Source organism: Dermacentor albipictus, chromosome 10 (genome assembly GCF_038994185.2).
Source record: "Dermacentor albipictus isolate Rhodes 1998 colony chromosome 10, USDA_Dalb.pri_finalv2, whole genome shotgun sequence".
NCBI lineage: Eukaryota > Metazoa > Arthropoda > Arachnida > Ixodida > Ixodidae > Dermacentor > Dermacentor albipictus.
Window position 1 is genome coordinate 85110464 of NC_091830.1, and position 16420 is coordinate 85126883.

At 50.6% G+C, this 16420-nt stretch overlaps 1 protein-coding gene across 2 annotated transcripts in view; it reads left to right on the forward strand.

Moving 5' to 3' along the window:
• LOC139050824 (uncharacterized) overlaps positions 1-16420 on the forward strand; it is a 128882-nt gene that overhangs the window by 35960 nt on the left and 76502 nt on the right. For both annotated transcript variants that reach the window (XM_070527600.1, XM_070527599.1), the window contains exon 3: positions 298-493. In XM_070527600.1, the coding sequence (XP_070383701.1) occupies positions 298-493 (196 nt within the window). The remainder of the gene's footprint in view (positions 1-297; positions 494-16420) is intronic.

Sequence of the window (16420 nt, forward strand, 5' to 3'; positions counted from 1 at the left end):
TCTCTCCCGATTATCGAGGCCGTCTCGCCACACTTTGCTCCATGTGGAACCTGCCGCTCGAGACAGATTGTCCGCGCCGGCAAAGATATCGCGAATGAAAGCACGTAAACATGTGCGCTCAATTTCGCATTAGGCAGTATCGTAATCGTCGGTGCATTTTCTAGACACCGCTTTGCGGCTTCTTCATTGTTTCTCTTACATTTTTGTGGTGTTTAGCCTTGAGAAGTCTTAAAGATGATCAGAAAAGCATGCACGTGCGCAATTGTAGTGTGTCATTCCACGCTTTCTGTTTTTCAGGGGCTTAGCAGAAATCAGTATTTATTATAAAAGCGGCGCCTTTGTGTGGTACATGGAAATGAAGTACGAAAATGGTAAAATGCATGCTATACATAAAAAGAAAACCGACGGTAAATCTGTAGAACCTGACATCAACATAGAAAATGACTCTATCTACTCACTCATGGTTCATTGCAAGGACGAAGAAAATATGGAGGTAAGTTTTCACCACCAACTGAAGCTAAAGAAGGCCTAACCGGTTCAAGAAGCCTGGTTTTTCTATGTTTTAAGGTTCTCAAAACATGGGACCAGACTGTTTATCAGACTTCGGCGACGTGTCACGTTTGATGAGGTAATGTGTGGCGTAATCGGGGCATGAGAATTTTTTTTTCGGTGCTACCCACTCTTTAACCACTCAAGCATAAAACCACGCTCCTCTGGTGTGCTTGGCCTTACCACACATGAAGTCATTTCGTGCTCCCCGAACAGCTGATCTTTAATGACATTGTGGTAACGCACAGACTTCAAGCATCGTTGCCGTATCTTTGCCGCATCGTTGCCGTATCTATCTATGTTTCACGTAAAATACATCCCTAACTTGATCGCCAACTCGCGCTAGGTTCCTGGAGGCAGTAAATGCAAGCTTGACAATAAATGCGCGCCTCCAATGTACCCAAAAAGGTGGTCGAACTAACTAGCGAGTTCCGTATTATGAATACGGCCGCTCCACATTAGAAGCGAAACGGCTTTAAAACGTTCAATGCGAGTTGTTTTGCAGTAACTAGAGTTAAAAAAAAACTTTAGATTATTGTCACGTGTAGCTTTGCATCCATACTACCAAAGTACCATGAAGTTGTATGGCTGCGTCGATAAAAAAAAGCGTGCCTATCTAGCGAACACTTTAGAATGTTTTTTGTGGTGAAACTTTTGTTATGAGTTTAATAAAGTGCTATATATTTTCCAGTTTCTTCCTGCGCCTTTCAAATAATGGAAACTTGTGCGCCCACGTTCACTCGCTCGCTCCTGATACGGAATGTGAAGAGGCTTATGTTAGTATGTGGTCCTTCACGTGTTTTTTTTTACATGAAACGGCCGGTACTAGGCCGATTGGCCGTTGTGAGTATCACCTTAAATCATCATAAACCCGCACCACCAAGGTATGGTAGGTTTAGGCCAATCGAAAATAAATGACGAGGGGTAGGAACCGAAAGTGTAAATTGAGAACAAGATAATTGAACAAAGAAAAAAAACGAGGTAAGTCGACCTAAAGTGAATACAAATGAAAAGTAAGGAGCAGGAATTACCGCGATGTATAGGTCTGCATTGGCACGGCATGCGGCGACTCGGGATTCCGACCAGTTCTTCATTAAGTCACACAGCAGAAGTATGAAGAGGGAAATCGAGGGAGAAAAGGGACAGCGAAAAACAAAGAAGAAAGAGTCAGTGCGACAGAAGAGGGCAGGGCAAGAGGAGGCCTGGGCAGGTCCAGCAGGATACCGGGCAGCAGATGTTCGGTTGAGCCGGGCTGCAGGAGGCTGCAGATGGACTGGCACTTGGTAAGTGGCTCCTTGTTGATTAACGCAGTGGTATATGCGTGAAGGCTCGTGGGGCGGCGCGCATCTGGTACAGGTGACCGGAGGTCTCAGGTAGGTGAGACAGTGGGCCAGGCAGCAGAAGCAGAGCACAGGGGCCGCTTGACTGAATATCTGCGCGACTGAATATCTGCAATAGGCTTGAAAGCGGTAGCAAAGCAGTTTCATTAAGTGTATATTTAGCATTCAGCAAAGGAGACAGACAGGAAAAGGAGGGAAAATGAAAGGGGCTGAGCCGGGAGGTCTGGCATTCCGTCTATCGTGTCCCTGGAGACGAGCTCCACCTTAGTTGGCTTAACTAAGGACACTATAGAGCGAAATACGAAGAGCCAGGTGGAAACCGTAAGGCAAAGAGAAAAGGAGATAAAAGGAAAAAAGACCAATGAAGAAATATGGATGGCTGAAGGAAAGAGCCTATTAGGAGGGATCAGGAAAAGTGAACCAAGGGATGACGCGATAAAGACGAATAAGGAGTGCCCGGCTTTTTTGGTCAGTAAGAAGAGAGTTATAAAGATCAGGTGTCACCGTTGTCGAGTGATTATCTTTAAGGAGATGAGCAATATGAGAAGTGAGGGGACAGTCGTTCAAATAATTTAGCAAGTCTGACCAAGGAGTGCCACATGCGCAATTACAGGTAGATGAGAGATGAAAGCGGAATTAGTAAAAAGGGAAGCTGCCATGAGCGGTGTTGAGGTGAACGATGGGTCTTTTTGCCAGGAAGAAAGGGGGAATGCGATTAAACTTTTTGATCCATTGAAAAATTCCAGTGTCACTTTTCTCTCGCGTCCAATGAGCATTCCACTGGGCGAAGGACTAGGCACGCATCTTAGATTTTATGGAAGAAGGAGTGGCAAGGAGAAACGTAGAAACACCATGGGAGGTGGCGGAGTTAGCAAGGAAGTCCGCCATCTCATTTCCATCGACTCCCTGATGTGAGGGCTCATGAAGAAGAGACACCCGTCGCAAGGTAGAAATGGAAAGGAGGAGCTGCTTGATGTCCCGGACATAGGTATTGGTGATTGTAAAGGTGTTCAATGCAGTGAGCAATGACAGACAATCGGTGTAAATGTGCTGAGGGGTGAAATGAGGAAGAGTCTGTAGGCTAGTGCCTCTAATAAAGCGAAAGTTTAAGTGGCGCAAGAAAAAGTGGCACCAATGTGTATAAACTTGCCGACCTTGGTGATATCGCCAGTTGGATTACAAAGTATGAAAGTAGCGCCAGCAGGGTGGGAAGTATATGAGCCATCAGTATACAGTTGGTAGGCGTGCACAGCGGTAACAGAGGGTACCTCTTGAAGTTGAAGGCGATGATAAGAACGAGATTTAAGGCTGGGAGGACAGTCGCAAGGGTTCAGGGGGTAGGGGACAAGCGACGCATGGTAGGTGTCAGGGCGATAAAAGTTAAGCGCCATGAGCGTGAATAAGGAAAACTTAGCATTTAGGCAGTCGAGTTCAATGGGGAGCGGTAGTTCATTAGTCAAAAACTGAAGAGACGAGGTACGCGTCGTAAGAAAAGCACCGGTTATTGTAAGAACAATGGTACGTTGGAAAGAGGTAATTTTGAGTTTAAAACTGTGACGTAGGGAAACGTGGGCCACCGGACAGGGGAAGCATGTGTTATGGAAGGAAGCAGAACCTGATTATGGAGGAGACTGAGAGCGGAGGGAGGCATCAGAGAGTGCATTCGAAGGAACAGGAGAAGAATGGAAGAGAGAAGGTCTGCTTTAGCACGGAGATACGTTAAATGCGCCTTATGTGTAAGATGTGTGTCCAAGATACGCCAAGAATTTTGATACTCGACCGAGATTTGAGGGTGAAACCGTTAAGGTGAACAATGGGAAGAAGGGTCCGTGAAGGGGAAGAGGAGTGGCTATTGGGGAAGTAGAGGAAAGAGGATATATCGGTACTGATTGTGAGTTTAGTGCGCTGCGCCCAGGTCGAAATAAGAGTGAGAGTGAGACATGCTTTCGATTCTAAGGCACGACGATTGGCTGCAAACAGCGCGACAACAGTGTCATCGGCGTACGCTGGCGCAAACGCGTCCGGGGCAAAGGGGAGATCAAGTAATACGTAAATAACAATATTCCGCAGTACCGGACTTAGGGGTGTCGCTTGAGGGCTGCCGAAAGTAACCGTGGCAGACACCGCACCAGCCTGCGATCGGAAAGTGACCACGCGGTGCTCTAAGAAGGATTTTAGGAGCTATTATAGGTTAGACAGGCAATTGGAGGGGCGTAACAAGTGGCGAACGACCGGGTGCCAAACACTGTCAAAACGCCTTTGAAGTCTAGGCAGATGAGAATGGCTTGCAGTTTTAGGTCTTTGTTGGTGTTTAAAGTTTTTCGAAGGCAGTACAAAGCGGTGGACGCACTCTTTCAATGCGTAAAACCAAATTTACCCGGATGAGGTAGGTTATTGGAGTGAAGAAAATAGTGGAGCCGGAAATTGAGAAGACGTTTCAAAATTTTTCTAAATAAAGAATTCATAACAATAGGACAGTCTGATGAAGGAGAGTCAGGAGGGCGGTTGGGTTTGGCAATAGACAGTTTTAGTTACACGTACGTAGAGGCTTTGCGGACGTTGAGCTCCTACATGTGAGCAGTGCGCATGCGTAGAACGTAGCGTGCGCGCGCGCGTCTCGCGGAGGTACGTGAGATTCAATTCTTTGCGTGCGTTTCTAGCGCACGTAGACAGCTTTGCGCGGGAGTTCCGCGAGATCACAAACAAGCGATAGGGGGCCGCGCGCGTGCAGACGGCTGGCATCGAAACACGGCGACAGGATTGAATTGGCTACCGCCGTGCTCACATTTCCCGATAGATGGAGATACGGGGTCGCTCTTGGCGTGCGTCGCGCACGTGTAGCTAAAAGCCTTTCAGATGGCGTGCAAGTAAGGTACGTAGGCTTTTTGCGTTTGCGTATGTGAAGCCTCTACGTATGTGTAACTAAAACTGTCTAATAAAGATGACACGTCCTTTACGCCAATCAGGAGGGAAGTAAGATAGATTGGGACATTGGTAAAAATGAAGAGGAAAAAGGACAAAGAGGACGGGTGATGGGGAAAAAAGCGTTTTGAGCATGACAAGAGCCAGTCCATCAAGGCCTGGGGCAGCGTTCGTGTTGCTTGAATTGAGGGCATGTTCAATCTGGCCGATGGAGAAAGGGAGGTCAATAGTCCTCGTAGAGTAAGGCGTGTCGGTTAAAGTACGAAAGCGGTCGTTGTCACATCATCCGTTCAGGGGGAGTCTCTAGAAACGTGAACAGTAAAGATAAAGCGGTCAGAATCAAGCACGCTGCATGTTGAACGACCATCGGGTAAAAGGAGGGAGGAGAGTTAATTGGTGCGAGAGAGTTTATCAAAGCAGATGCGGAAAGGAAGGCGGAAAAGATTACGTTTCGAGAGATGGGAGCAGATAGATCGGGAGGCAGAAGATTGGGCCTGGCGAATGTGCATTTTATAGTTGGCACGGGCATTGTAATATTAAGCCTTAAACGTCTGTCGAAGGAGAGGTTCAGTGGTGCGTTAAAAGTGCCGGTGGAGAGACCGGATGCGTTTGCGTTTGACTGTGAGCTCCGTTGTCCACCAAGAATTGGTCGGCAAGAGGCACAGCCTAATCCAGCGAGAATGGAGATTATAAATCTGGTCAAAGAGTGTGTAAAACTTCGCTAAAACCAAATCGACCGCGTTGGGTGATAGCAAAGTCGTCTGCTGCACCATCGAGAACCATGGAGAAGTAATGAGTGACTGCAGGAGATGAGATGTAGTCGATTTGGTTAAGCGTTTCTGCCGCGGTTTGGTATAGCCAAAAAGATAAACAAGAGATATTTGTGGTCGGATACCGTTTCGGCATCGTGTATCGAGAGGCTGTAGCTGCATAAGGCGAGAGGATGCAAACCGATGCAAAGGAGACATCGCTCCAACTCTCAGCAAGGTGGAATTGGAAGGTAGGCGGCCAGCGTGGATCGTTCAATGCTTAAAAGTTGTTTGCGGCAGCAAATTGTGCGATCTGCGCGCCACGGGTATCACCTTCCACGGGGCCCCACAGTAAATGTTTGGCATTAAAATCACCCGCCATCACCAGAAATGGCTGAGTGATACAAGACAGGTGAGCCTCTAAGGCATAAAACAGGGGTTCCAGTGGTTCGTGGCGGGGGGGGGGGGGGAGGAGGAGGAGAGTAAACTGGAGGATGACGAAAGAGACGGAAGGGGCGACACAGGAGACCATGACATTGAGAGGATGGGAATGTATTAGAAATATATCATATATATATCATCATATATATCAGATATCAGATATATCGTCATATATCATATTTAGGTGCTAAGAAATCCAGGCGCGGAACAACTGGTGAAGCGAAAGTGATGTGAGTGTGAGGTACGTCCGGAAGAGAGTTGCCTCGTGTATATGTCAATGTGCTACTGCTGAATAAAATCTGACCACAGCAATGTTGGTTGTCGGGAGTGCGCCAGATTTGGCTGCAGGAATTTAATAGGCGTGGAATGGGCCACGGGTGACAGTATACGCGATGGGGGAAGAGAGCATTAAGATGGATATAGATGCGGAGATGCCAGCAATGATGGAAGGTAAACTGAACGGAGTAAAGAGGAGACAAAACAAACAGATAAAAGGAAAAGAAGGAAGAAAAAGAGAGAGAAGAAAGAAGGGCAGCAACAAGAAAGAACGAAACCACAGAAAAGAAAAGACGAAATGTTGAGCAACAGAAAACGAACGAAGATGGAAGAGGAGGGAGGGACATATGCACCCGCCTTGGAGGGAAAAGGGCTGCACAGTGGCGAACTGACCCTAGCGTCAGGTCCAAAAACCGAGGGATAGTGAGCAGGCTGATGCGTCTGACGGCAGGAAGTACAAATGAGAAGACCCACCAGGAAGCCCCCAAGTGACAGGAAAAGGGGGTGCGCGTTTGCCTAGCCATAGCCGTGCGCATGCGCATACGCGTAATGCGTTCCAGCAAAACCTGTCAACTCGCATCGCCCGTGGAATGCGACGACGCCTGAGCCACCCACCGCGTCCCCCTTGCGGACCGAGCACGTTTCCGCAAGATGTGACTCTGCACACTTCGTGCACCCTATCTGCTAGGGGTCCGACTTGTGCGGGAAGGCGCGTTAAGAGGGCCCGTACATCGAGCAGTTGGTGCACGTGGGGACATGAAAACTTCCGGCACCGTAATTGAAGTCGATCTAATGATTAACCTTCCGAGGGCGGTAAGGAAGCGGAAAGAGGCAAGGAAGTGGGTAACGTTACCGGAGCGTTTGCGGAAAGAGACTCGCACTTTACAGGATTCAGGGTCGAGCTGGACAGATGGGTTACGCGCATTGATGGCTGCGAGGAGGCCATGAGTGGGCACGTCAGGATCGACGCCTGAAATGCGAACATGGTTGTCGTTTTTCGGCTAGCTTGATGGATATCTCTGTAATAGTTAGTGGGTTCCTCTCGATTGCAGCCATAAGATGGTCGAAGGAGTGTCGCTCATGAGTGAGAATTGTTATGCCGTGGCGTGTACGGCGCATTGAGACGTCTACTATCTCCTCAGTGATCGGGTCTATATTGGCCTTCAGAAGGGCCACGAACCCGCGTGCAGGCGAGGCGGATGGCGCAATAGTTCTCAGAAACATGATAAAATCGTGCTCTCGCCTGAGTGCACCATGTCGTGGAGGAGGTACGCGCGGGTCCGGGTCAGTGTGTAGAAACTACTATGGAGCAAGTGTTGGGGGTTGCCGGGTCGTCAGCGGAGAAGCCTGCATCCCAAGATGCGCCGCAGCACCGTATGTTGTGGACTGGCTGGGAGCTGGCGCAGGAGCCGCCAGCGTATCAGCAGCAAAGCGCCTCGCCTGCTGCAGCTGGTCCCGCAATTCGTCGACGCACCCCGACTGATGGGCAGCAATTGCGCGCAAATCGGAACATGCCTGCAAAATCTCAGCCAATCAGGTGGCAGCGAAGGGTGACCATTCGGTACTTTTGAAGATGGATGGAAAATCAAGTCGTTGATTTGTTTTTGTTTCGCCACTATACGATGGATAGAGGCGGTAATCAGTTGTTCGTGATCCGGTTGTATGGTGGAAACCGAGATGCCACAATCGAAAGGCGGGAAACTGCGGGCAGCAATATTAGGAGGTAAAAGCGCGGTAGTGGGGACATCCCTTCCAGACGGATCGCGTTCCCTCCCAGGTATCTCGGCATCGCTAACTAATGCGTCCCCATCAGCAGAAAAGACTGACTCGTTTGAAACGTCCGAGAGAGGCGATTGGACCCCACTATGGATGTCTCCCGCGGACGGCTGCACGTCCTGGAGAGTCTCAGGATTAGGCATGGCGCCGTACATAGGCGGCCATGGCAATCGGCTGGCCTGCAGCTCACGGTACGAGATGGTTCAGAAAAGCAAAAGGAGCGCATAAAAGGCTCCAAACGTGCGATGGAGTGACTGCTAACAAACTCAAAAGGAGCCTCAATGCAAGATTGCGTTGGCGGGTTCGAAAAAACCTCGCCTTTTTCGAGTAAACCGAGGAGCAGATACAGCCGCTGAACCGTACCCACTGCCACGGCATACAGAATATTTCCATTGTATGGAAATTATCACCATCACCAGCATATAACATGCCCACTGCAGGATGAAGGGTTCTCCCTGCGATATCTAAAAACCCCTGTCTTGCGCCAACTGATTCGAGCTTGTGCCTGCGGATTTCCTAATTTCATCACCCTACCTAGTGTTGGCCGTCCGCGACTGCGCCTTCCTTCTCTTAGGACCCATTTTGTAACTCTAATGATCCAGCGGATATTCATCCTACACATATTAATGCCTGCCCTGCTCCGTTTTTTGCTCTTTATGTCAACTATAATACAGGGTGTTCTGGTTTTCTCTCTGATGCACATCGCTCTCTTCCTGTCTCCTAGCGATACGCCTAGCATTTTTCGTTCCATCGCTATTTACGCGGTCAACTTTTTCTGGAGCTTCTTTGTCAACCTCCGAGTTTCGGCCCTATATCTTAGCACCAGTAGAATTCAGTGATTGCACACCTTTCTTTTCAATGATCCATCATCCTAAACAGCACTTGGACAAGCCTGATAGCCGATCGTCAATTGTGGGTACAGGGTATGGCAGAGAACTTATTATCATCCTCAACATAAGGCAATAATTGCATATGTTCTAGTTGGTCGCACGATATCTAGCGCTCCTCTCTGAACCAATCTAACGCTGTGGATATGTGCCATAGTATGCAAATCATCATCATAATGAACACATGGCGACTTGTTATTGGAATAAATATTTGATACGTCGAGGCGCGCGGTTGTGTGATGAAGTGCTCCGCTCGAGCAACTGTAGCGTCTATGCCTTGCTGCGGGACTATGGAGCTGTGGCAAGTGATGAGCATTAGGTTGTTTTGCCTACGCTTCCCATCAGACTTATTGCAAAGGGTATTGTTTTCTTACGTAGGTAATTTCCGTGCGAGGTCATACAATTTCGAAGGCTTTATAGACATCCTTAGTCACCTATCTGTGCTCCTTGAGGTTTTGCTTTTGGACTGCACTGCATGAGTGATGCCTCGGTTATCACATCTGCTAATCTTAAAGCCAAAAATCTGGTCAAATTCGGTGAGTTGAAAGTAGAAGAGCCACGATGCATCTTGATAAATCCTGGGAACCAAGGTGTAGGATGAAGCTACGCTGACTTCTACACAACATTCCTGACGAAGTTGTCCGACTGGCCTTTATTACTAACGGATAGGTCACAGCGATTGGTAAGGAATGCTGGGGTACCCTTGGTGTGGCTGACAAAGTATCCACTCTGAGGTAACCCACGTTGGCACTGTTTCTTCGAGAACTACAGCTGGATGACTTGCCGCATCTCGAGAAAATTGCTGGTAAGGTAGCGCTGGTGGCCGTCACGGTTGGAGCGCCGCTTTGGCTGATGTGCATGGCAAGTACCACATCAGACGCGAAAGCCATGTTCCACGATGCTAAACTCGTCACCGGTTTGGGAATAATGAGCGGCAGTGCATACGCACATACGCTGGCGCAGCCAGTCCTGAGGGAAGCGAAGGGTTATCTGAACTGTCCATTAACGAGATGGACGCCGAGATGGCCTCAGCGTAGAAAGAAGGCGAGACAGAGACGCCGCCATCGATGTTGTGTACAGACAATACAGCCCCCACGCGTCACCAAGGACTTGTCGCTCGTTGCTCTGCTCCGTGCCGCTGCAGCGAGAACAGCCAAATCCCTCCTCCTCGTTCTCGGTGACTGCAACGTCAGGCATCCGGACTGGGGATATGCCAAGGCCGAAGGCCCCGGAACGAGGCTGTGGCAGCTCGCACACGACCTCCACCTCTACCTGCTCACTGACCCCACGCAACCCACGCGCAGCGGCCACAGCGTGTGCCGCGACACCACTCGGGATCTCAGCTTTTGTCATTACGCGCAGGACGCGCTGGTCGAATACACATCAGTCCCTGGGCAGCGGCCACTACGTCCTCGCCATCCAAGCCTGTACTACCCCGTGCAAGCCGCGCCCACACACGACCCGCTATACGGATCGAGATGTGTTCCGAGCCCGCCGGCTGCACTCTTCCGCCCCCGGCATCGAGGGCCTTTCGATGTGGACCGACCAGCTACTGGCGGACCTCGACGGGATCACCGCCTCAATCCCCACCACGGAGGGCCATCCGGCACTTGACTCCCACCTCGCCCACCTGTTAGCCGCTCGCACGGGCCTCACCAACCGTTGGCATAAGCAACGTCGCAACCATCGCCTGCGCCGCCGCATCGCATACCTCGATCGCGAGATCGAGCATCACACAACTGTGCTCGCCCGCCAACAGTGGGAGCAGCTTTGCTCAGGGATCTCCGGTAAGTTCGGCCGCAAGCAATCCTGGCATCTCCTCCGCCACCACCTCGACCCTGCTTCCGCCAAATCAGTCGCTCGGCAACAATTACAACGTGTTGCCTGGGCCATCGTCGCGGATGGCAGACCTGGCCATCAAATACCTCCAGCTGCCATCCCCTGGCACCTCTTCTCCCCTTCTCGCGTCCTACTCCGGGGCCCCCAACCCCGAACTAGATGCCGATATCACGGAAGCTGAAGTCCACGCGGCGCTGCACAAGCTCCGCACCCCCTCCGCTCCCGGTCCAGATCGCATTCCCAACAAACGTCTCCGAAATCTTGATGCCCCTTCTGTCGTTGCCCTCACGTCGTTCCTGAATGAGTGATGGTGCTCCGGCAACCTCCCCCAGTCGTGGAAACACGCTCGTTTGGCTTTCATCCCGAAGCCGGCCAAGAAACTCACAATTGAGAACCTCCGGCCCATCTCACTCACCTCGTGCGTCGGCAAGCTCATGGAGCACGTCGTCCGAGCTCGCTTGCAAACGTACACAGACGCTCACCACCTCCTTCCCCACACCATGATTGGTTTGCGCCCCCGCCTCATCCCACAAGACGTCCTCTTGGAACTCCACCACGACCTTCTTGATCCGCCCACCTTCTCGGACACTAAAGCTCTCCTTAGCCTCGACCTTCACAAGGCGTTCGACAACGTCTCCCATTTGGCTATTCTTACCGAACTCGCCATCACCAACACCGGCACTCGCACCTACCACTAGATTCGCTCCTTCCTCACGGCCCGCACGGCCGAAATCATCGTGGGAGATCTCTCGTCTACCACGTATGCGCTTGGATCTCATGGTACCTCTCAGGGCGCCGTCTTGTCACCTTTCCTTTTCAATCTCCCTCTTCGCTCACTACCCGACAAGCTCGACCGTATCCGCGAGCACCCGAGCCGTATCCGACGGGCACATTGAGCAGACGTTGCAACGCGCAACTGACGTCGTTACAAGTCACGTGCACGCGGCCGGTCTCGCTTGCTCGCGGCCAAATTGGTCCTCCTCCTCATGCGGCCCCCGACCGGCGTCGTCACAAGACGCCTCCCCCCGCCATCATGATTCATGCCAATTCTACTCTCGTTCCCGTCGTCTCGCATCTCCGGGTGCTCGAGCTGAAAGTACAGTCAAACCGCCATAATGCTCACACCATCGACCAGCTCTCGCTTTCGGTTCAGCAAACCACGCGCATGCTCGCTCGTGTCTGAGCGCGGCGCATGGGCATGTGCGAACACGATCTCCTCCGCCTAGTCGACGCTTTCGTCGTTTCCAGTATCACGTACGGCCTTCCTTATACTCGTCTTCTCAAATCGGATCGCGACAAGGTCGACGTCCTCATCCGCCGTGCATACAAGACTGCTCTCCGCCTTGCCCCCAACGCGTCCACGGCGCGTCTCCCCCGCCTGGGAGTCCACAGCACGCTAGACGAACTGATCGAAGCTCACCGCACCGCTCAGGTGCAATGCGTTCATCTTTCGCCGACCGGTCGCTACATCCTCTCTTCCATGAGTCATGACACCACTTCTAACCCGCCAGACCTGGTCTCACTACCACATGCTCTTCGGGCAGCCTTTTCCATCAAGCCACTACACAAGGATATGCTCGCGGCACACCACGACGCCCGTCGCCAAGCCCGTGCGGCCATGCTTCACGTCAAGTACGCCGACCACCCGGCCATCGCCTACGTGGATGCGGACCGATACGCCTCGCCCGGGGACGCTTTCGCAGTCGTCTCCGTATCGCCATCCTCGGCACCCTCGGCACCTTCGTGGCAGACAATCATGGCTGCCACCGTTTGAACGCCCTACGTCCTCGAGGCTGAGGAGGCGGCCACAGCTTTAGCCGCCACCTTGACCGACACCAGCGTCATACCCTCCGACTCCAAGCACGCCATCTTCAATTTCGCCCGAGGTTTCGTCTCGCCTACCGCCTTACGGCTCCTTCGCCCACTCCTACTGGAGGACGATCCGTGTCACATTGAACTGGTCTGGGTCCCCTCCCCCTCGGGTCACCCCGGCAACGAGTCGGCTCACCAACGTGCTCGAGGATTGGTCGACCGAGCGGTGGGCCCCTCCGCGTCGGACGCCCCGGTGCCGGAGCCCCTGGTCACCTACCACGACATTACCCAACGTTATCGCTGCCTCGAGCGGTACGCCTACCCACCCCCACATGGCAGTCTTCTCAGGCGGTCCCAGATCGCCTGGCGCCGCCTTCAGACCCGCACCTTTCCGTGCCCCCTAGTGTATTCGCACATCCACCCTGGTGTTATTGATCCACGCTGCTGCCTGTGCGGTGACGTTGCCTCCTTAAACCACATCCTCTGGGGCTGCCCGGAAGACCCCCCCGCCCGCCGACCTCGTCTCGCCACCCCTCACCGACGAAAAATGGGAGGCCCTTCTCTCCAGCACCGACCGAGACATCCAAACACGGGTCTTGGCACGAGCTGAAGACTCCATCGTGAAGCACAACCTGGCAGCCTACGTATCTTAGCATCCCTTATCCCTTACCACTTCTAATAATAAAGTTGACACTCTCTCACTCTACCGACAAGGTGGACGCAGAAACAAGAGCTCCACCGTGCACAACTCAGCAAGGCTCTAATTACGACTCCGCGTTTATGCCATGCGATGTTAGTGGGAATTTGATTGATTTGCCTGTTCCGAGATACAGTGGATGGATGCCACGGAAGTCCGGGAAGACGAAGTCGCTAACGAAACCGCTATGCGCCATAGCGAAAAAAAAAACGTTGCCGCGATAGTAACGCCAGACGCAAGCAGCGGTCCATAGCTACCACCCAAAGCAACCATAACGTATAAGAAGAATAAAGCGAGCGACACCCAAAACGCAGCCAAATATATATGCAGATAAGTGCCAGACACCCAAGACGGACACCTAATCGCACTACTGTGTTAGGTAGGGCGTGTGGGTGATGATGCGGAATCAGTTTCAGTGACAGCAGTGAGTAGTGCATCGATGAAGAGAAGTGACTCTGCAGAACACTTGGAGGGTAACCAACGTGCACGTAAAGGGATGTGTAGCTACGAAGACTGACGCTATACTACACTGTGGGACACGATTTTGGTGAATTTTACCGATTTCAAGCAATAGTAATTCAAATTAGGACAACCCTTCGTTCCGCCATGCTGAATGTTAGAAGTCTAGGGATGGAACCATGCCAATGTGCGTTGACTTGTATTTTGCTTTAGATTTATCTAGATTTTGTTGCGGTGAAAGAGACAACAGCAGAAACGGAAGAGAAGACAAACCAAATGCTGGCTCTTTTCCGAGATCAGTATGGCGTACGTGTAAGACACTGTTAGATGTCAGGAGGATGTGCTGTCTATTCGAGGGAATTTAGAAATTGTAGAAGTTCTATCTGTATGCGCAAGTAGTCAGTTGTTGGTTATGCACTTTTTTATCTTGGAGTAACTTTTAGGGGTGCTTTATGTATTTATGCACGAAATATTCAGGTGGACCACTTTGTTATTTGGAAACCTTATAAAGTATATCGGTTCCGATAAAACGTTAACCAGTCTAGGTAATTTGAACAATGTGTATACCACTGCCCACAAAGCTACTTGTGCTGCTCTGAGTGCACGAGTACCATGATATTGAACTTGGTGGCAAAGCATAAGTTAGAAGATATTAACAGTACTATAACTGTCTCAGCGCCGATGTGCGGACGCACTGACGACGATGAAGCTGGCAAAGGCTCGAACGGAGCGAGCACTTGATCACTGTATAAATAAAGTAGTTGGTACTTGCATTTCAATGTGGCAACTGCGTTTCGTGATCCGCCACAGGGGTGACTCCGGATCACCAAACACAACGTTGACGAAATTTCCACCGGACCGCTACCAAGCACGGACTAAACCAAGTCCCCACCTCCGACGATGAATTACAACTCATTGCGGCTGCTTCCGTTCTGGTCTGAAAATCCGGACGCATGTGGTTTTTGAAATAGAGGCGAGTTTCCAAGTATCTAACATAACTTCGCAATACGCAAGGTACGGCTACCAACTCTGCGTGATACTTTACCGCTGAAATGTTCGACACAATAGTAGAGCCACCAAGCCAGACACCGTACGACACGCCGATGATGGTCATCCTTGACCGCACAGCAATTTCTCAGTCGAAGCGGCACAAACGGTTGCTATGATCAATGGATCTTGTTGATCGCCGTTCATCACCACTCCTCAGATAGATGCAAGCACTTCTCAGCACTCGGGTCGGATGTTTCGACGGCGGTATACTAAAGAAACTTTGTCCAGAGCCTACCACCTATGCTTCAGTGGGTCTTGGCATCAGCATCGGAACTGAACCTGTTCGTGCTCGCCGATCTCGCCGATAAGGTATGCAAAAAAGCGCCTGCCCAGCTATTCGTAGCTCCTACATTGTGGGAGCCGCACACTTATTCCACGCTTATAGGGGCATTGCCCACGAACCTATTTTCCATTCCGCAACCTACTTCGCCATAGCCAGATGACATCGGCGAGATTCACGCCGACGTTCAGCGAGTCACAGGTATTGTGGCGAGCAACCTCATCACAAGGGACGACGATACCTTAGCGAGATATTAGCAGTGGCGGTTGGAGCTGTTCTCCTGAACAAACTCATCACCATTTGGTCGTTTTACATATCCCCGCATTACCAATTAAACAAACATGAATTCCAGTCCTTTAGAGATCAATTGCCAGAACCCTATGCTGTTCTTTGCAATTACAATGCACACAGCAGCTTGGGGGAAGACTCTCGTACCGATGCGCGAGGTCGTCTCGTTGAACATTTTCTTTTTTCGTCCGGTGCATGCCTACTGAATAAAAAGGAAACCACAATATTATTCGCTTGCAAACAGAACCTCTTCTTGAATTGATCTTAGCATTGTTTCCCCGTCTGTACTGCCTGAATCGAATGGGAAGTTACCAACAATTCTTACGGAAGTGACCACTTTCCCATGCTGCTAAGAACACCTAAAGAAAATGAATATCTACCACAGGCTCCTAAGTGGATGATTGATGCAGCCGACTGGGAGAAATTCGGAATTCTCGCTAGTATCTGATCGGATGACATGTCCTCATTAGGAATTGATGCTGCTGTTGAGTATTTTGCAACCTTCATAATAGATGCCGCATCTAAATGCATATCAGAAGTAAATGGCTTGGCATGCAAACGGCGTGTCCCGTGGTGGAACGACGATTATGGGATCGCTCGTAAAAAACAGAACAAAGTGTGGGGGTTGCTACGCGCCTCTTCCATTGCAGAGAATCTTATTACCTTAAAAAGAGTAAAGTCCCAAGGCAGGCGAACTCGCCGACAGGCCAGAAGAGAGTGTTGGCAGAAGTTTTTACCGGGCATCAACTCGTATACAGATGAGGCCAAAGTCAGAAACAAAGTTAATAGGATAAGAGGGCGAAAAACATATTCACTCCCTTTGGTAAATACACAAGGCCATACAATGAAAGACCAGACAGACTCACTTGGGGAGCACTTTGAGTGCGTGTCGAGCTCAACCCACTATTCCCAAAACTTTTTTAAACGGAAAGAAATAGAAGAACGTAAGCCAATCATAAGTAAATCCAGACAGAATGAACTGTATAACCGGCCTTTTAGTATTGCCGAGTTGAGAGCTGCATTGAACCCATGCAAAAGCACTGCACCGGGACCTG